We start from the raw sequence: 21,168 nt of genomic DNA, 5'->3' as shown, positions 1-21,168 counted from the left end.
CTTTAAGAGTTTGTTTTCAGAATAATTTACATTTAAGACCAAGTTATTCTTAACGCGACAAACACTTAACAGCATACCCAATGAACTTCAGTTCTTTGACGCAATAAAGATACGGTTATGAGTTTAATAACGCATTAGTTGAGATTTAATGGATAAAATCATACAAAGAAATTGTAGCACAATTTAGTGACATATGTAGAGTCAGCTAGCCAGTCCACATCTTTATTAGTTTTTCCCCCCCATTCATATAGGTCCACACACACACAAAACAAAAAACAAGAATAAAACTTCTGAACTTCCTGTTTTTAGAAAAACAGTGACGTGACCAACAGGAGGAAAAAAAAAAATAAAAAAAATAAGTGTTAGGAACACAGAACAAGAAACAGAACCAGTGCTTTAGAAGGTAAAGAAACTTGAAAAGGAAACCAGAAAGTGAGGAACAAACTAGCAATAACAGGTACTTGAATGTGTACACTATTGAAACCGTCATCTGGAGAGGATGCCTTGATCAAAAAACTACAAAGTGCACAGCATACTGAACTAGGAGAACTGAACAAGTGTAATTGAAACATGGCTGGAGAACAAGCTTTGCACCTGATCTGTGCAGACCATTGGCATGATTTGACGAGACACTACGTAAATCTCCAGAAAGGCTCTTCATGCAGCAAAGGTGCCTGGTCTCGGTCAGTCTCGAGGAGAAATCGCAACCATCCTAGGACGTTCTCCTGTGCTGTTAGGTGACTGTTAAAGGCGTAGCCCAATCCGGGCTGAGAGGTTTGACTCTGGTGGCATGGGACTCCAACCTGAACAAAAGAATCTCAATTAGCACTGAAACCATGCATTGTACTTTACAAGAGGACATTGGTTTTATATACCACTACCACAATATTCCACTTCAAACAACTCCATTGACTCAATATTTAAATCGGACCTGAGTAGCATTAGAACACAGCCAAGGACCATCGGATGATAACTCAGAAGGTTGTGAAACAATGGACGAAATGGTATCCTGCGTCATTTCCCACTTCGTGCCCTCCTTTTCACCACCGTCGTACAGCTCTGCATTCATCTTCTCAAGCAAGCTCTGCCTAAGAGGGTTTAATTTTGCAAATTAATAGAATTACTGCAAAGTTACAAATTGTCTTTGAAGACTCACAATTGATCAACAGGGTCTTGTCCCTCCATGTCTCTCTGGGAAGCAGATGGTGGGTCCCATGTATGAAGCGCTCTCCGCCAGAGACGGACTTGCATATCCCAAGATCTGCGGCTATATTTGCGGTATTTGTTCGGAGTGGAAGGGTGAATCCCAGGCACACGCAGATGCCTGAACAGTTAGGAAATATAATAACCAGGAGCCTTTCAATACAATCAGGAGAACATTCAGCGAGGAGGAGAAAAAAAAAAAAAAAGTCACCAATTCTCACTTTGGAACCTGCTGAGTATAGTTCTGGTAGCCACAGGTGTTCTTTCCATACTGAATCTGCTTTTGTCTACGCTTCAAAACTGCCTCATTGGTCTCAAATTGTGCCGGGTCAGCAGTGTTGGGGCACCACTGTCGCCCTGATGGTGACCTACAAAACATCATTTAATCAGCTGGCTAAATATGTACAAACATTTATCACTAAAAAAAAAAAAAAAAAGATTCACATGCCATATATTAAAAGTGTTAATTAATAGATGTCTAAAAATATTAAGTACTACATTTAGAATTTTGTATGCATGTATACAAATTGTATTAATTCATAAATACTCTTTATTTTCTCTTCAAGAACCATATTAAGAGACCTGTTGATCCCATCGATGTCTTCTGTTCCAACAGCAACACTAGCTGTAGACATCTTCAAGATGCAGCGCTCAAGAATGGATGACCTGAACAGAGAATCGGCCATTTAAGTGGTTAAAAAAAATACTTAAATTAGTCGTCTTAACTTCTAAAGTGTCTCATACAAAACTCACACCAAAATGTCAGATATACAACCAAAAGATCATTGAATAAAAACAGACCTGCGAGGCTTCTGAACAACAGAAGTCTTTTCTCCATTATGTGAAGCTGACTGTGGGGTTTTAGAGCAGCTGTGAGGGGGATTCCACAATTCACAAATCAGTATGGAGTCTGCACTCAATGACAAAAACACAAAAACGGGGCTATTTACCTGACAAGACTATCATACACTGAACTGCAGCCTGGTAGAAGCCAAGGCTCTGGGCTACATGGGAGAGAGTGCGTTTTAGTCTTGAAGTCTTGGGCAACGTCTGTTGGCCACAAATGAAGAGGCAGACCTCTAAAATACAAACAAAAGACAAGCTACAGCAACACATAACGATATTTTAAATACACAAACTAAACTTTAAAAACATACAACCGCGACTCAAAGGGGCTTTGAAGAAGGCTCTCTATGCGTGTTGTCATGATTTTGGCTACAGCCACACAATGCACTGCGTTTGACAAAGCTTTTTATCAGCGGCAGGTGTAACGGGGGCGGGGCTCTACAAATGAGACAGGTAAGGCCACTAATCATTAAAAAAATAATCAAAAGAATTCATAAAATTAATAAATATCGTCATAACGATAGTGTTTGATCGTTGCCACGGAGAAAAAGATGTAGCTGTCAGACGTTACAGTAAATATTTCACTGTTTAGACACATATCTTAGTCTTGGCAACAAAATAACTGGCAGATAATATATAGAACTGGTTATACTAGGCCTATACTAGTTATACTATTAAGTTATCACAGTGTAATCTGTCACTAAACAGCCTATTTTATTTATTCAGCAAAATGTAAACAATAAAACAGCTATGAAGCACAAAACTATTCGTGTAAATCACGTTAAACGTAACAATATAAAACGTGTTTTGTCCAGTTAATATTGTGTTTAAAGTTGTTGTTGTCCATGGTCAGCGGCAGCAATTTTATCACTTTCGGTTGGATCACATAATAGAACGGCACTTGTTTACGACAACAACACACGCACGTTTTACGGCTTCACGATAGCAAAATGGCGTCTGGCAGTGGGGTAAGAATTTTGTTCAGACTTGTTTAGGTTTCCTTCTTTGTTTAGAATTTTAATCGATCCACTTTCTCTGGCCATTGTTTATGTTCTTAATTTCGTCTTTTAAAAAGTGTAGATGTAGCTGTAGCCTGGACAAATGAAAGCTGGTTGAGGGTTGTGACTCCAGATGGATTTGTTTTGTTATTGTATACAAAAACAAGAACACGGATATATTTAACTATGAGGCGTTTTGCAATCTGGTATCTCTAGTATTGCTGGCCACCAGCCTTGTTAAACTATCAGTATGATCGAATAGGTTTTATTATATGGTCGATCTTGTGCACATGCTTTTCTGTGCATTTTCAGCATATTTCTGAATACAGCTGATGTGATTCCTTTGTTTAACGTGTTTATAATAGCATCTGTTTGTTTTTGTAGTCCAAGAATGATTTTCGTCGTAAATGGGACAAAGATGAATATGAAGACCTGGCCCAGAAACGACTCACAGAAGAGAGAGAGAAAAAAGATGGTAAGCAAAACAATGTTGTATCCTTTCATTTATATATATAGATATGTATATTAATTTTTTTCCCCTGTGTATACGCTTTAGTGAAAGAATGCATTTATTACATTTTATGTTAGATTGTCACGTAAAGGATCAAATAAAATTGGATCAGCTGACAATAGTTCATCCAAGAAAATAATTTCCAGCTGTATTTCTGATATTATCCATCTTTTCCATTCTTCAGGCAAGCCTGTGCCCCCTGTCAAGCGGGAGCTTCTCCGCCACAGAGATTATAAAGTGGATCTGGAGTCAAGACTGGGGAAGACAATCGTCATCACAAAGACCACACCACAGGCTGAGATGGGAGGGTGGGTGTCAGCTATACAATGGCTGTACTAATACTACAACAGTATGAGTTTATGAACGTGAGTGGGCTGTGCGATTAATCAAAATCATAATAATATCATGATGTGAACATGCAGGGTTTCTAAACTGTAGAAAGCACTATTTATGCAAAGATATGGTGCCTGCAAATATTGTCAATAAAGCCGCAACTACTACTTCAGCTACTAATCAACATCTCTTTTGATAAAGCTTTCCTGGTTTCCTTTTGAAAAAATGTTTCAAATTTAAATTCATAAAACCAAAATACATTTATAAATGTAAATTGTCAGGAAATGTTATGTCAGAATGGTGATCAAAAGTCAAAATGAAATCACAATATTGATTTAAAAAATAGAGAGTAGTGTTTAGTTTTTTTATGTTTTGTTACATTTATTCACATTTACATTTATTCATTTAGCTGACGCTCTGTTGAAACATAATGTATGTTATCCAGAGTCCTTTTATTGGCTGACAATATTTCAGGGTTTTGTGCTATTTCTGTTGATATAATCATGCATTTCCTTATTCTCAGGTACTACTGCAATGTCTGTGATTGCGTAGTAAAAGATTCCATAAATTTCTTGGATCATATCAATGGTAAAAAACGTAAGTATTGCGGTCTTTGTTTGTTTCTTGTATTTTATGCAGAATATTCATATTACATATATATGAAACACATGTAGCATATATTTCTATTTTTACTCACTATCCCCTGGTTTCAGAGACGAGGCTTAAGCCTAGTCCTAGACTAAAATCGAAGTCTGAGCTGTTTCAGCTGAAAGGAACTTGCTCTGACTGATCTTAAAATATATCAGTGCCTTTGTTTTGCCTCAAGATGCACAACAGTAAAGTACCAGGATTAGGCCATTGTTCAATTAGGAAATTTAAGTAATTTTTATTAACATGCCTTAGAAAAAACATTACTGTTGTGCATCTTGAGACAAAACAAAGGCACTGATATATTTTAAGATCAGTCAGTGCAAGTTTCTTTCAGTTAAAACAGCTCAGACTTACACTTTAGTCTGGGACTAGGCTTAAGCCTTGTCTGTGAAACCGGGGGTAAATGTCCTAATTGAGCTATGGCCTAGTCCTGTCTTAGTTTAAGCCCTGTCTGTGAAACCAGGCCTATATGTACAAATCCTAATGTGATATTTAAATGAATGTTTATACTATCTGTACATAACAGCTCTTTGTATATATATGTGACCCAGGAGCACAAAAGCAGTTTTAAGTCGCTGGGGTATATTTGTAGCAATAGCCTAAAATACATTGTATGGGTCAAAATTATCCTTTTTTTATGCCAAAAATCATTAGGATATTAAGTAAAGATCATGTTCCATGAAGATATTTTGTAAATTTCCTACCGTAAATATCAAAACTTAATTTTATTTTTGATTAGTATTAAGCATTGCTAAGAACTTCATTTGGACAACTTTAAAGGCGATTTTCTCAATACTTTTTAACTTTTTTTTGTACCCTCAGATTCCAGATTTTCAAATAGTTGTATCTCAGTCAATTGTTCTATCCTAACAAAGCATACATCAATGGAAAGCTTATTTATTTTGCTTTCAGATGATTAATAAATATCAATTTAAAAAAAATTGACCCTTATGACTGGTTTTGTGGTTTTCCAGGGTCATATATTCTTTATTTTGTTATTATTCTGCACTTGCTACTTTTATAATTCAGTGTCTAGCTGTTGTATTTCTGTAGAAAAGTCAAATATTTTGTAAGCATACTTGGTCAGTAGCATTTTCTAACTCATTTTCAACTACATTTATTTTGCCATTATACAGATCAGAGAAACCTGGGAATGTCCATGCGAGTAGAGCGCTCTTCACTGGACCAAGTTAAAAAACGTTTTGAAGTAAACAAGAAAAAGCTGGAGGAAAAGCAGAAGGAATATGATTTTGAGGAACGAATGAAGGAGTTGCGAGAGGAGGTCAGTGTTGAAATTGAGGTTCATTACGGACAGGTGACACGCAGATAAATGTCTTGAAAACCAGTGCATCTTAACTCATAAAGTATCATTTTTGGGATGTCCAGTGCATGCTTTCTGTAACATGGTAGCTACTTCTCTGAAAAAAAAAAATCTAAATCTTAAAGTGATAATTAACCCAGAAATAAAAAAGATTTGCTGTTAATTTACTCACCATCAGGTCATCCTAGATGTAGGGGACTTTTCTTCAGTAGAACAGTAAAGAATTTTTTTTAAACCATGTTCCAGCAGCTATTGGCACTTGAGAATAAAAAAAAAACAACTATATATTGATATCAGTCTGTGCAAGAAACATTAATTAGAACATTATTACCTGTAATTCATAGCCTGAGGCAAGCAGTGTCAGTGAATGAATCATTCTTTTGAACTGGGTCTTTTTTAGTGGACTGGATAAACCAGTTTACTAAATCGTCCTGAACTGTCACTGCTTAATTGTGTAAACAAACTGATCAGTTGGTAATTTGTAAAATGACATGTCCGAAAGAACCAGTTTGCGGAAAAGAATCAGACTTCCCCATTTGCCTGAGGTTATGGATTAAAGGTAACAATGCTGTGAATAATGTTCAGTTTCTTGCACCGACCAGTCGCTTTGCTTCAAGGTATCAAAATATTTAATATGTCATGATATCATCAGCTATAGGTATTCATTTTATCTTGCCTTTTTATAACTCTTAAGTGCCGGTAGCTTTTGACTTGCATTTATGAATCACCAAGGACCACGATTTCAACTAAAAATCTTCTTTGCTATTCTGAGGGTGTGTAAATTAATCATTTTTGGGTGAACTGTCCCTTTAAGAATTAATTTTTTTTTCTGTTTATCAATACTCAAAGAGTTCATAACCGATCCTTATTTTTTTTCATGCTGTTGTTAAGGAGGAGAAAGCAAAGGCCTACAGAAAAGAAAAGCAAAAGGAAAAGAAAAGAAACGCAGAAGAAGATCTTAACTTTGAAGATGATGATGAAATGGCTGCTGTGATGGGATTCTCAGGTTTTGGATCTTCCAAAAAAGGCCACTGATCACTCATTATAATGTTTGCCCAAAAAGGCCTTCTCTGAATAGGTAACCCTGAACTGTATGAAAATTGGCAAGAACTTCATTATTGCTTTACAGGACCACACAGCTTTTTATCGCACATTCTGTTAAATACTTATGACCCAACACGTGGTGGGTAACCTGTTTTTGGCCCTTGAACATAGAACATCAGCATAATTTCGTCAATCTGAATCCCACTCCTTGTTATAATGAAGTTTTTTTAATAACGTCATTGTGTAAATAGGGCTGCATTTGCATAAATGTTCTATGAGTTGTGTCTGAAGTTACCCTCTTATACTTTGCACACAATGAAACCGAAAAGGTTCAAATTAAAACAATATGACCTCTTTTGAAGACAAAACTTGATGCTTCTATTCCCTAACGTCTCGGTAGATGTGGGGCAGACAAGGGAATAAGAAAACTGTTAGTTGTGTAATTATAGAGGGTTTTTTTAATATAAGGAGACTGATAGATTGTAATCTGTGGTAATTTTACATTAAAAACATCTAACATCCTTTCAGAGTTTTCTACTGTATTTAAGTACAAAACAATACTAGCTACAGCCATAATAAATTGTGTGCGTGAGATAGATAGAACATCATACATATAAATGATATATATATATATATATATACATACATACACCACAAACACACACAGTGCCTATTGCAAAAGTATTCATATCCCTCCATTTTTTTTCAGGTTTGTTATGTTACTGCTTTAGTTTTTTCCCACATCAATCTACACTCCATACACCATATTGACAAAGCAAAAACAGAATTGTCACAACTTCATAAAAGTATTAAAAAAAAAAAAAAACTGAAATAAGTACATTGCATAAGTATTTATACCCTTAACTAAATATTTAGCTGAAGCACCTTTACAGTCTAAAGTCTTTTTTTGTTTGATGCGACAAGCTTTGCTCTTCAACATTTGGCAATCATCTGCTATTTTTCTCCTCACCTCTCAAGCTCTGTCAGGCTGGATGGGGGCAGACACACATTTTCAGGTTTCTCCAGAAATATTTGATTGGGTTCAAGCTCAGGCTCTGGCTGGGCCACTTAAGGACATTCACAGAGCCACTCTTGCTGTGTGCTTAGTGTCATTGTCCTGTTTGAAGGTGAACATTCTGCCCAGTCTGAGGTGCTGAATGCTCTGGACTGTGTTTTCACTCAGGTTATCTCAATATTTTGGTGCACTGAGCTTTTCTTCTACTCTGACGAGTCCCTGCCGCTGAAAAACAGCCCCACGGCATGAGGCTGCTACCAGCACACTTTACTTTTGGGATGGAGCTAAATTTCAGCTGTCCCAGAAAAGGGTATGAATAGAATTTTTTTTTTTTCTTTATAAATTTGCAAAGATGTTAAAAACCATTTTTATGCTTTACCATTATGGTGGATGGAGTGTAGATTGATGTGGAAAAAAAAGTAATCTAAAGCAGTTTAACATAAGGCAGCAACATAACAAAATGTGAAAAAAATTAAGGGGTATGAATACTTTCGCAAGTGCGTGCGCGCGCGTGCGTGCGTGCGTGTGTGTGTGTGTGTGTAAAAAGATACTTTAAAGAGGTACACACCATAGATTCTTAGTTCATTTTATTACAGTTTTATAGTTACATCAGTTACAGAATTATTATTTATGCTCATACAACAAATATAATAAACCTTTCTAACTTGACTAATTATCAAAAGGAAAGTTTTAACGGCCATTGATTTGTATAGTACATCACCACCAGGTGGTGCTATTGGCTTCCATAAATTTACTGGCAAATGAAAATGCATATCTGGCAAAATAATCAATAACAAAGAATAAATCTAAATTCTGAATCAATTTTGAATACATTAATGCCAACTCACAACATAAATATTCTAACAAAAGACCAGCCAAAAAGTTCACAAAATTGACAAAGGGAAGCAGCTCAGATCTTCACACTGCACGGACACATATGGTGACGTGCCAGACGGTTCTGTCCTTTCATTAGCCTACAATACCATTGCCATTGTGCACAGATAAAGAGGAAATATAATGAGTCTGCTATAGCAAAAATGAGGAAAAACTGAGCATCAATGACAGGTCTGAGATCTCCAAAAACAAACGTGTAGCCATTGAGACTGTAAAATTGAGTTCTTAACAGTCTTAAGCATTGGTCACAAAATGCTCAAGTAATTGAATTTAAAATTGGCATTAAAAAAGGAAAATAATGTTTTAAAGAGCCACTCCAAAAATGCACAATGTAATAATAGTTTCCTCTAAAATAATAAAAAAAAGTGTTGCAACAGAATTCATTGTGGGAGCTCATTAAAACATTATTGACATATTTAAAAAACAGGATAACATTATTCTGAATGAAGACTGCTAACTTTGCCCTCCAAACAGATTTTAATACACCCACTGAACCACCTCATATTTCGGAAGCAGCCAGGAAATGGAAATAACTGTGTGACAAGTTAGGGGCATTGTAAGTGTTTTGGTGCATGACATCAAGTACGTGTAATATGATAATCATATCTGAACATCCGTTTATAGGTTTGTGAAGCAAATACACTTAAAGCTACATCAAAGTGGATATTCAGTGATGGAAGCACATTTACCGAGATATTTCCATGAACTAACCTCTAGAACAGGAGCAACTGAAAGCTTGAAGCGCATAGTTTCCAGTTGTGGGTGTTAAATGTGAACAGTTCAGGGACTGAACCTGCCATCCGTGTTGCAGATCACGATCCACATAATCATTCACACCATCTCACTTTTTGTCAGTGTCTTTTGCAAATGTGCTTCTTAGATGGGAAATAGCAGCACAATTCCCATAATACAATAATTTGGGTGCTAGTTTTAAAACAAAGCCACAAAAATTCCACAATTTAACCAGTTTTGTTTTTTTTGTTTTTTGTTTAATAAAAACCCCCTCAATTAATATGATAAAATAGTTGTTAATTATCAGTCTGAATGTTAAATTCAAATTTAAATGTATATTTAAATTATAAGTTAAATATTTAACCCCCAGAAGCATCAACTAATGGCGAATGAAGCTCTGAACTAAAAGATGAAATTAAAAGGTGACTATAAAAAAAATGATGGTATATATTACAACTTTGATGAATATATGATTTGTTTTGCAAACTCCTAAACGTTATTTTATCAATTCAGAAATCATTCATGATGTACTGCTCATAAATTGACTTTGCTTGTGTTGTCTTATGTAACTAGCAAGGGTTAATTTGCACTAAACAGCTCTTAAGCCATTTATCAACATTCAAAACCAAAATTTAAGAATCACATGGCATGTGGAACTGACAAGATATAGATAAAGAGGCAGATAATCAAAACAAAATAATGTAGTTTTAAACTTGCATTGTGTGTCTAGGATCTCACCGAAGACTAAAAAGTCCATCAGATTGAGTCCAGTAGTTCATAATGTCCAGTGCTTATAGATTACATCTGTCTGAGGTGTCGAAGATGAATTACAACAAATTAAGAAATAGCTTCTTTTTTCATGAAGGGGCTGTACTTCCCCTATTTGTCAAAACAATCATTAACAGGAAGTATATGGGGAAGTGGATGTCATTCTTTCTTTTCATTCTGTGCACATGCAAATCCAGGGTGTTGTGCTTTTTATAGTTATTTTTGAAAATGTTGGTCGAATTTTGAGTGATTCTCCCGCTTCTACATTTGAAACTGCGTGATTCTGTTACTGGAGTATTATCTCTTGATTTCTTTTTTCTATGATCTTTTTTGATTTGGCACCAGTCTGTGTTCTCAGTAGACATAGTGTCAGGCACAGTGTGAAAACAGTGAGAGTGGCAACATTTTGAATTTTTTTTTCAATGCTTTTTGGTATCTGGGATTTGATATTTGTAAGTAAGTGTAGCACGTTTGGAATAATGAGTTCTGATAGTATTCCATCCAAATCGGAGGTTCTGAGCTGGGATTCACAACGGTTAGCAGACTTTCTGAAGAAAGTAAGTTGCTTTTGCTTTCTATGTTTCAATGTAAAATGTGAAGTGAAATGGAAAACCTATCTGTTGTAATTAATGCATTATTAAACCAGACATTTGTTATGCAACAGTGAATCTTAAATAGAGTTGAATGTACTTCTACAGACCTATATTTGATATGTAATGATATTTAATTTTACATTGTGTTGGAGATATTATGTCTTTGAGCATGTATATCCAGCTGATATCATTTATTTTTCATTATCTTTAGCGGAATCTAAGCAGGTGTGATAAGGTCGTGACACGGCATAACATCAATGGACAAAGGTTCCTGGTATGTATGTATGTCTTAAAAAAATTTAGTCTAGCAGTTTTGGGATGTCACAACCCAAAACTGTGTCACAGGCCGTTCTGACCGCAGGGGGAAATTAATGAAATTCAAGAGGCATTTAGAAACCAGAATTGACCATTTTTGGCATATGTAATCATCATTTTGTATGTCATGATAATTTAGTATAGGCCTAATTTTGGCCCTATGCATGAAATTAGTTTGATGTTAAGGATGTTTGTGTTTGCATTTATATAAAAAAAGCTATTAATTACATTTTCTTAAATATTTATATCCATTATGGAGCACGGACAAAAATTTCCCGTTACAAAACAGATGTCTGTGGTCTGACTCAATGTGGTATCATTGTTTCCCTTGATCCAGTAATTTAGGAAGTGCTGTTATTAGAAACTAACTACCAAGTAAACTGTTAACCTCTAAAAACTCTCTCAAGGTCTTCTATTTCCAACAACCAACTCCTAATCAGTCATAAAAAAGTTCTAAGTTCTAAATGTGTTTGTATGTTTATCTATATTTATGTTCAAATGATCCTTCAAATGATTTTGAAGGATCGAATCATTATTGCAGTGATTAATGTTTTTAACCCGAACTGATGCAGTGCATAGCATTTATTGCTTAAACAACCATGTCGGAAGATGTACCCATGTACCTAATCCAGGATGACAGTGCCAAGGTTGTGGCTCAAATTGTGAAAGATTGGCCACCACAGAGTCCTGATCTTATAAAATCATTGAAAGTCTTTGGGATGTGCTAGAATCAGCTTGTCCAAAAAAACACACTCTAATATATCATTGGACAGCCTTTAGCTTTGATAACATTGTGTGTTCGTTATGGAATTGTTTCGATGATGTTATGTAATGTCACAACATAAATGTTTGGCTCGGATGTTGTATTGACAACGGGAGAGTCTCCGTAACCACTCTGTAAAGTCAACTCCAGGTTATAGGACAATGAAATACATACATGAATATTGTTCCTCATGCTAATTAAACCATTATGTCATGGTTTGGGCCCTATGACATTGTCATCCTGGAATATGGACCTGTACATCTTCTGACATGGCTGTTAGAGTTAAAAGAATTCTTACAAAACATGCCAGAAACATATTAATCAATGCAGTAATGATCCAACCAGTATTTGCTTATTTAAATCCAAATGGTGACTTTTTTATTTGGCCATGCAGTGTACATGTGCATATACACACTACCAGTCAAAAGGTTTTGAACAGAAGATATTTTAGAGATTTTATAAAGAAGTCTCTTCTGCTCACCAAGCCTGCATTTGTTTGATCCAAAGTACAGCAAAAACAGTAAAAAAAAATTATATTTTTACTATTTCAAATAAACTGTTTTCTATTTGTGTATATTTCAAAATACATTCAGTATACCGGAGTAATTTATTTCTGTTATTTAAAAGCTGAGTTTTTACCATTATTACTCCAGTCCAGATCCTTCAGAAATCATTCTAATATTCTGATTTGGCGCTCAAAAAACATTTATTATTATTATGTTGAAAACAGCAGAGTAGATTTTTTTCAGGTTTCTTTGATGAATAGAAAGTTCAGAAGAACAGCGTTTATCTGAAATAGAAATCGTTTGTAACATTATAAATGTCTTTATCATCACTTTATCATCCATTTAAAGCATCCTTGTTAAATTAAAGTATTAATTTCTATAACCCCCCACACAAAAAAATTATACTGACTCCAAGCTTTTGAATGGTATAATGTTACAAAAGTTTTTTTTTAGATAAATGCTGATCTTTGGATCTTTCTATTCAACGAAGAATCCTGAAAATGTACTCAACTGTTTTTAGTATTGATACTAATAATAAATGTTTCTTAAACAGCAAATCAGCATATTAGAATGATCTCTGAAGGATCATCGAAGACTGGAGTAATGATGCTGAAAATTTAGCTCTGATCACTGGAATAAATTAGATTTTAAAATATATTCAGATAGAAAGCAGTTATTTTAAATAGTAAAACTATTTTACAATATTACTGCTTTTGCTGTATTTTGGATCAAATAAATGCAGGCTTGGTGAGCAGAAGAGTATTCTTTAAAAAAACATAAAAAATCTTGCTGTTCAAAAACTTTTGACTGGTATAGTGTACCTATACACACACACACACACAGCCAGTTTGATCCATTTAAAATCAGTCTGTATATATTTTTTCAGAGTATGTCTGACAATGACCTTCAAAAGTTCCCTAAGCTTCATGCGCCGTAAGTACTGGTTATATTTTTGTGCTTATTTAGCATATTTGGTGTTCCTTTTTCTTATTCTATACTGGGTGAACATCAAGAATACTTTAGACATTGTGAATTTATCTTCCATAAATTGAAGAATAATATATCATATCCAGAGTATTCAAATACATACTTTGTATTTATTTATTTTAAAAATACAGTCACTGTGCTTTCAAATCTTTTAAAGGCAACTGTAGATCATTATGTTGCCATATTATTTCACAGTATAAAAGTGTTCAAACAGATAGAAATGTGCAAGACCGCCACCGATGACATAGTGACATTAAGAGGAAATACTGCACAGGAAAGATAAACCAGAGAAGCAGATGTGGCAGGAACCATTGCGTTGATGCAGAAACTGTTTTGCAGAGCATGTTTGGTGTGAAATTGTTGAAAACACCCACACCTCGATAACACTTAAACAAGCAGATCTTATTGATTTTTCCCCAAAGCGTATTTGGATTTAGGTATGAGACAGTGACTTCATGGTAAAGTGATTTTTGTTAGTTTATTAAGCATTGTCAGGTGCACAGAAATGAGGACAGAAAATTACCACATCCTGCTTGAGCTGAACCTCAACCAGTACTTAAAGCAATAATTACATTCGGTTATTTGTCTTAAAGCAATAATGTGCTTTAATTAATAATGTGCCAGTAATGGAGGTTACACTTTGAGTTTGTGAAACTTCTCTTAATACGTTTAGGCTCATCTCCAAGATTTGTCAGGAAATCAACAAACAGAAGAAGAAGGGGTTATTTCCGCCGATTCCAACAATAAGGCCAGTACATCTCTACCATCACAAATCTTGTGTTATATATATATATATGAAATAACCATTAAAAGTTTGGGGTCAGTAAGCTCACCAATGCTGCATTTATTAGATTAAAAACAACTTCAAAATAACTGTTTTCTATTCAAATATATTTGAAAATGTCATTTATTCCTGTGAAGCAAAGCTACATTTTCAGCAGCACTCAGTCTTCAGTATCACATGATCCTTCAGAAATCATTCCAGTTTGCTAATTTTGCTGCTCAAGAAACATTGCTTATTTTTATTAATGTTGGAAATGGATGTGCTGCTTACTATTTTTGAGGGAACTTTTCTTAAAAAGTTCAAGAATAGAATTTATTCGAAACAGAAACCTTTTGTGGTAATTATAAATGTCTCTACTGTCGCTTTTGATTTATTGCATATTAAAAGTTTTAAACTACTGACCCCAGACTTGTAAAGGTTAGCGTGTACGATCTGACTCTATAAGTATGTGGTTACCCAGACATCACATCTGTGTTCTTGCTGAACCTTTAAAGGTTTGTTGTCCCAGATATTAACATCCTGTCATCATTTACTCGCCCTCATTTTGTTCCAAGTGTGTAAAACTTACCCTTCTTCAGCAGAAAGAAGATATTTTGAAAAATGTCTTTTGAGGAACTTTTTTTTTTTTTTTTTTTTTTTTGTCTAATGAAAATGTTTGGACCCAACTGTGCATAAATATTGGACCCAACTTACTTTCATTGTATTGACCAATAAGAAATAGGATTATCTTTTTAGTTCCACAGAAGAAGAAACTTCACACAGGTTCGAAATGACATGAGGGCGAGTAAATTAAATGAGTCATTATATAACCAGCATATAGTACATCTACCGTCAGCACACAACTGATTATCCTTAGTGTTTTGTAACAGGCCATCACCAGTTCCCAGCTACCCACAACCACCAGGTATGACATAAAGTACAATATATTCAATGCTAAAAATTAAACTTTTAAGATAGTGTCTAGAAGAAGTCTGCTCTGAATATTTTCAGTTGAGCAACATGAAGATCAAGCATGGGACTCTGAGGAGTTTGTAAGTGTCGTATTTGTGTTTAAAACCATTTTGAAGGGATCAGCATCACATCTTACCAGCAGAACACATGTATTCTTTTATCCTTAAGGAGAGTGATGATGACTACGAGAATCCTGATTCGAATGATGGAGAAGCTAGCGGTGGAGACTATGAGTCCCCAGAAGAAGCGTCAGACAGTGATAACAGCTATGAGCCTCCGCCAACCGAGCCTAATGAAGACACGGCCCAGATCTGCCCCGCAAAACCCATGGAAAACAGCGATTATATTGGTATGCAGAACGGGACACTTTTCCATCCTAATGTTGTCTCAGTCTTTGGAAAATTCATGATAGGATTCCTTGTTTCATCAGATAATAACCGCACACGTGGAGTGAGCAGAATTCAACCGCCTGTCCCCCCGGAGCGCCCGGGCCCTGGACCCGCTCTCCCTCCTGTAGAGCGGCCAAGTGTGAGTCCTTCATATTTCCAAACAGTATGCGTCCCTCTTCATCTCTGGTTTTCATTTTTTGAGACTTCTTTGCTATAAACTCAATATTGTGATCGATAGGTTGGACTACCTATGAGAGAAGAGCGGCCCCTAAAAAAACCCCCAGGTAGGGAAGTATTCTAATTTTCAGTTAAAGATAAACTGGGTATGATGTTGCTGAACTTATTCACCATTTCTATTTGTGGTTTCTACCCTCCTGTGCTCTTATAGCACCTGCTGTGGACCGCAGTACAAAGCCAGGAGCTCTAGACAGAGTCCTACCTCCAGCTGTAGCAGGTCAATTTTAGCAAATAATAATTGAGAAATAATGCAATTCAGATTACCTTGATATGACCTCGTGTCAAAGCCATCAATAAAGATAATGTAGGCAGCGTCTGAAGGGAAGGCTTTGATTCTAAACTGTATTGTAATTACAGGTTGTGTGTTTTAACAACCCTAAAACTTTATTGTGTCTTCACAGGTGGAAGAGGCTCATGCTCGCTTGACAGAGTAAGTTTGTTAAGTTGTCCTACCTTGACATAGAATTTGCCACTGTGTGTGTGTGTGTGTGTGTGTGTGTGTGTGTGTCTGTGTGTGTCTGTGTGTGTGTGTGTGTGTGTGTGTGTGTGTGTGTGTGTGTGTGTGTGTGTGTGTGTGTGTGTCTGTGTGTGTGTGTGTGTGCGTGTGTGTGTATGTATGTGTGTGTACTTTTTCCTAATATTTTGTCTTTCCAATTCAAAGTTTAATTTTTTTTTTATAGTAGACCATAATAACTTTAAATTTCAATGGATCTGTAAAATGCTATTTCTTTAATAATTACTTTTTTTCTGTAGGCTGGCCAACCACCAAAAAGGTACAGTGGTATGATTTACTATTTAAAACAGCTGACATTCTCTTGCACATCTGTGTGTGTACGTAGAATCCACTATTCATAGCAGCTGCAAATTACTGTGAAATTCTTTGTTTTGGGGGGGGATCTAATTTTTCATCCATTTTTCGGGATGTTTTCTTTTGCTTTTATTTAATTTGCTTCAGACTCCCTGCATTGGAGCCACCACCAGTAGACCCAATGAGAATTGCCAAACCCTCACTTCCTCCTCCAGGGGTGCGCAGAAGCGCCTCCTCTGTTACACCAGGCTACTCTCAAAACAGGTCAGATTCATAAAAAATAAAAAAATTAATTAAGTTTACACTGCACCATTCTTTTCACAAAGAAAAACTGTAACCTGTACTTTGATTTTCCAACAGACCTGACCACAGAAATGAGGTAATCACATTAAGCACACACACACACACAAATATATATATATATAGCGAGAGGATAGATAGATAGATAGATAGATAGATAGATAGATAGATAGATAGATAGATAGATAGATAGATAGATAGATAGATAGATAGATAGATAGATAGATAGATAGATAGATAGATAGATATGTTTGTGCAATTTACATAATATTCAGTCACTCATACTTCATTTTAATGTTTTTTCATCAACAGTTTCGTGACGACAGTAAGTAACTTTATCATGTTTTGTGTGTTTTCATATTTTGATGAGATGGTTATACGCTTTATTATCATCAGTAAAGAAAAAAAATCTTAAAACCCTAATTAAGTTTAAGTTTCGATTCTTACAGCTGCCAGGCACAACTCCAACACATTCCCACTGCACACCAGGAACCCTTCACCAAGACCGCCAGGAACCCACGGGCAGTCCTATCAAACAGACAAGTATGCATTCAAATGAGAACACCAACTGTAGGCGGTCAGATTTCACACTATTCAAGGAGATATTGCTGAATATTCGTTTTCTGTCACATTTCACAGTGTTCACCCCAGTCGATCACTACCGCCAAAACTGCAGGATGGTGAGCACGCATTGCATTGCATTGCATAATTAATCCTACTATACATTTAATGAAAATAACTAATTAAATCCTTTTTTGTTGTTGAATGAAAGCAAGAGCAGCACCTCCTCAAACAGACATGGGCAGCAAGCAGGTACAGTAGGCTGAAATGCTTGAGCTTGACACATCAACCAGCAGATGGCACCTTTGTGTTGCATTTCATTTCCTTCGAGATGCTACAGGAGTCTACTTTCTAGTATCAGTTAAAAAACCCAAAAAATAAAATTTGGTGAAAATTTACTCACCCTCAGGCCATACATGATGTAGATGAGTTTGTTTCTTCATCAGAAAAGATTTGGAGAAATTTAACATTGCATCACTTGCTCACCAGTGGATCCTCTGGAGTGAATGGGTGCCGTCGGAATGAGAGTCCAAACAGCTGATGAAAACATCACAGTGATCGACATGACTCTAGTCCATCAATTAACGTCTTGTGAGGCTGTGTGTTTGTAAGATACAAATCCATCATTAAGGCTTTTTAACTTTAAACCGTCACTTTTGACGGTCCATAATAATGCTTCCTCCAGTAAAAAATAAAAAGTCCATCTCTTGTTGTTCTATCACATCAAAATCCAACAACATGTTTTTTTTAAACTGGTTTGGACTGTTTTTGCTTACAAATAGTGCTTGATATGTGCATATTTCGCTCCTGGATTAGATGAGATGTCTTTTTAACTGGAGACAGCAATATTATGGATATTTAAGATGTGGTTTGAAGTTAAAAATGTCTTGATGGATTTGTTTAGTACAAACACAGCTTTGCACTTCAGTAGACATTAATTGATGGATTGGAGTTGTGTATGAATTATTGTGAATTATGTTTCTATTAGTCTGTTTATTAGTCTCTTATTTTGATGGCACCCATTCACTGCAAAGGATCCGGTGAGTGTTGCAATGCTAAATTTCTCCAAATCTGTTCCGATAAAGAAATAGCATGTTCTAAGATGAATTTTGTTTATATCACTATTATATCTTTGTAAAATATTTGGATTTAATAAATCGTTATTTTCTCAGATAAGATGAAAATGAATCATTGTCAGCCCTAATACTGTTATTTCTCCATTTATAGGACATGGATCCAGCTTGGTATGTTGGTCAGGTCAGCCGCGGTGAGGCAGAGAGCTGCCTGAGAAGAGTTAACAGGGTGAGACATTTGTGTATATGGCACTTAAAAGTTTGGGTTCTTTACATTCTTCTTAACTTTAGGAAATACAAATGTCACTTTTGATATCAGGTTAACAAAGATAATCTGTTGAAATGTGCCCTCTGTCAGGATGGGACGTTCCTTGTGCGAGACAGTTCAAACCGATCTTCAAACCAGCCCTACACACTCGTGGTCCTGTACCAGGATAAAGTTTTCAACATTCAGATCCGCAGAAATCATGATGGCTTTATGCTAGGCACTGGTCTGAAATCCTCAGAGGTATTAAAACTTGTTTTTTTATGTCCTTAATCATATCTACATGCATAATGACTAATGTTTGTTTTTGGCAGACTTTTGAGCGGGTCAGCGACATTATCAGCCAGCACAAACACATGCCACTCCTTCTTATTGATGCTAAGAACCGAGAAGCAAGCCAACAGAACCAGTGTGCTCTGATCTATCCAGCTAGATATTAAACCTTTAGTCTACATGAGACTAACTTACAGTTAGTTTCAGTTATTACATTTCATTCAGGGTTTTTTCTCAAATCACACCATTCATAACTGTCAAAAGGTCTGTAAAAAATTCAAAAACGTATGACTCTGGTAACATTATATAGGCCTACGTTTTTGAATCCATAGCTGCACATTCTATAGTACCGAATATGTGTTAGTATTAAATGTTCATATTAAAAACAAAATGATAAATTAGTACTTTATCAATATTAGGACCGTTTTCGTTATTTCTCAAACTAAACTCTTTGTCTATTATTTCAGTTGTTCCACGATTTTTAAGTTTATTTGTATGATTATGAAATATGAACTGTAGCCTATATTGACATGGCAATAAAGATTATATAATACTACAAGAACGTGTGGCGTGATGGACTGATTGAGGATTACATCGCGTTAACTATCAACAAGGATTTGAGTTTTGTTGCTTATTTCTGTGAAATCATTCTGTCTGCCCATTAATAATTTGAGGACTCCCTTTGTAGAGGAAAGACGCAGGTCACCGTTTCCTTAATGCTCTCTATCACTGCTTAGCCTCGATGTAGCTTACTCAAGAAAAGGGATTCGGTTACATGACTTTTGGAATAAAAACAAGCTGCAAATAAAAACTCCACTTACTACCTGTCTGTGTTCGTTCCTGAAAATTTGTCATGCTAACATTGTGTCTGATATAGGTGTGCTTTTCTTTGTGGTTTCTAAATATTTAACTACACTTCGGCTAACATTTAAACCGATTTACAGAAGGCTTGTTTCGTACCCAGTTAGGTCATTCAGGATTGATTGCGGTCTGTGTTGCCAAATCTCGTAAAACAAACCGAAAATGACTAATTGTTTATTTTGTTTTGTTTTTTCAAAAATTTATATGAGAACCAGGGCCGGATATAGGCATGGGCAAGGAGGGGCAATGCCCCCCCAAACGTGATGGCATGCAAAGATCCCAAATTTAAAAAACATTTCAAGAAAAATGGTCAGAGTGAGCGCTCTCTGCTCTCTATCCCTCATTCAAAGTAGCTACTGATTGGTAGATGCATAGGGAGGGCGTGGCCAGTCGCTTCACCTGCTTGTGGTGAACCTGCTGAGCTTCACGTCTCAGTCAGTCACTGCAGAGCGGAGCACGCAGACACACTGTAGTCAGCTGAGCTCAGCCCCTGTTTTGAGTTTCCTTCGCCGTCAGTCACTGAAATTATTTGGTTACTCTTTCTGTAAGCGTGTTCTCATTCCCTCCATATCTCTCTATCGCTTTTCTCTTGTAATTTGCACCGAGTGACGAGTCGAGTATGCGCCGATTTCTGGTTGCTAAAGCTAGCACTGGCAGCAGCAACGAGGCGACAAAGTGTGGTCGACACTTGTAATTTCATTTCCCTTCATTTATTGCCTCACAGCACAACTTTTTCAGATAACTAAAAAAAAAGTTACACATTACAAACTAAACAAAAAGTGAAGGTTTTCAAGTTTCAAAAGATAATATTGTCAATATGAAATGAATTAGCTAGGAACTAGCAACAAATTATCAGAATAATTGTTTTTTTAAAACAAAAAATCAAACAGAATATAGATACATTTTTGTTTAAATCCTTGGTGCAAATTAGAGCAGCTTTCAAAGACACCATAAACTAAATGAAATGCTAAGCTATTAGCAGTGTCAAGCCAGATGTTAATTATTTTGTTTAGAATCAGACCAGAATCAGGTGTGTGTGTGTGGGGGGGGATTTTTGACTGCTAGGTTATATTCTGTGTGTGAAGGCTTATTTTATTTTAATGTTTAAATCTCTTTGTTTTTTTTCCCTCGTATGGTATAACGCTGGAGTTCTCGGTAAATTTTTCATCAGACGGAACATTAATGT

At 35.9% G+C, this 21,168-nt stretch overlaps 3 protein-coding genes across 3 annotated transcripts; 2 read left to right on the top strand and 1 right to left on the bottom strand.

Annotated features, from left to right (window-relative positions):
- Positions 1-119: 119 nt before the first annotated feature.
- slbp2 (stem-loop binding protein 2) lies at positions 120-2,952 on the bottom strand. Its single transcript, XM_079404810.1, has 8 exons — positions 2,361-2,952; positions 2,154-2,282; positions 2,005-2,073; positions 1,786-1,869; positions 1,425-1,571; positions 1,157-1,324; positions 932-1,088; positions 120-803 (listed from the first exon to the last, which is right to left on the bottom strand). Exons 1-8 carry the CDS (start codon positions 2,408-2,410, stop codon positions 633-635), a joined length of 975 nt encoding a protein of 324 aa, XP_079260936.1. The 5' UTR covers positions 2,411-2,952; the 3' UTR covers positions 120-632.
- A 27-nt stretch (positions 2,953-2,979) lies between these two features.
- LOC306862149 (zinc finger matrin-type protein 2) lies at positions 2,980-7,429 on the top strand. Its single transcript, XM_079404809.1, has 6 exons — positions 2,980-3,017; positions 3,432-3,522; positions 3,743-3,866; positions 4,415-4,488; positions 5,679-5,824; positions 6,755-7,429. Exons 1-6 carry the CDS (start codon positions 3,000-3,002, stop codon positions 6,896-6,898), a joined length of 597 nt encoding a protein of 198 aa, XP_079260935.1. The 5' UTR covers positions 2,980-2,999; the 3' UTR covers positions 6,899-7,429.
- A 3,061-nt stretch (positions 7,430-10,490) lies between these two features.
- On the top strand, positions 10,491-19,946 carry LOC306862597 (lymphocyte cytosolic protein 2-like). The gene is made up of 21 exons (XM_079405487.1): positions 10,491-10,873; positions 11,121-11,183; positions 13,380-13,426; positions 14,154-14,228; positions 15,134-15,168; positions 15,255-15,295; positions 15,384-15,564; positions 15,646-15,743; positions 15,843-15,888; positions 15,993-16,058; positions 16,243-16,271; positions 16,595-16,614; positions 16,797-16,913; positions 17,010-17,028; positions 17,262-17,274; positions 17,399-17,492; positions 17,589-17,629; positions 17,722-17,762; positions 18,738-18,812; positions 18,942-19,091; positions 19,163-19,946. Exons 1-21 carry the CDS (start codon positions 10,739-10,741, stop codon positions 19,286-19,288), a joined length of 1,512 nt encoding a protein of 503 aa, XP_079261613.1. The 5' UTR covers positions 10,491-10,738; the 3' UTR covers positions 19,289-19,946.
- The last annotated feature ends 1,222 nt before the right edge of the window (positions 19,947-21,168 follow it).

Source organism: Barbus barbus (genome assembly GCF_936440315.1).
Source record: "Barbus barbus genome assembly, chromosome: 43".
Lineage (NCBI taxonomy): Eukaryota > Metazoa > Chordata > Actinopteri > Cypriniformes > Cyprinidae > Barbus > Barbus barbus.
This window is presented reverse-complemented; position numbering and strand designations above follow the sequence as displayed.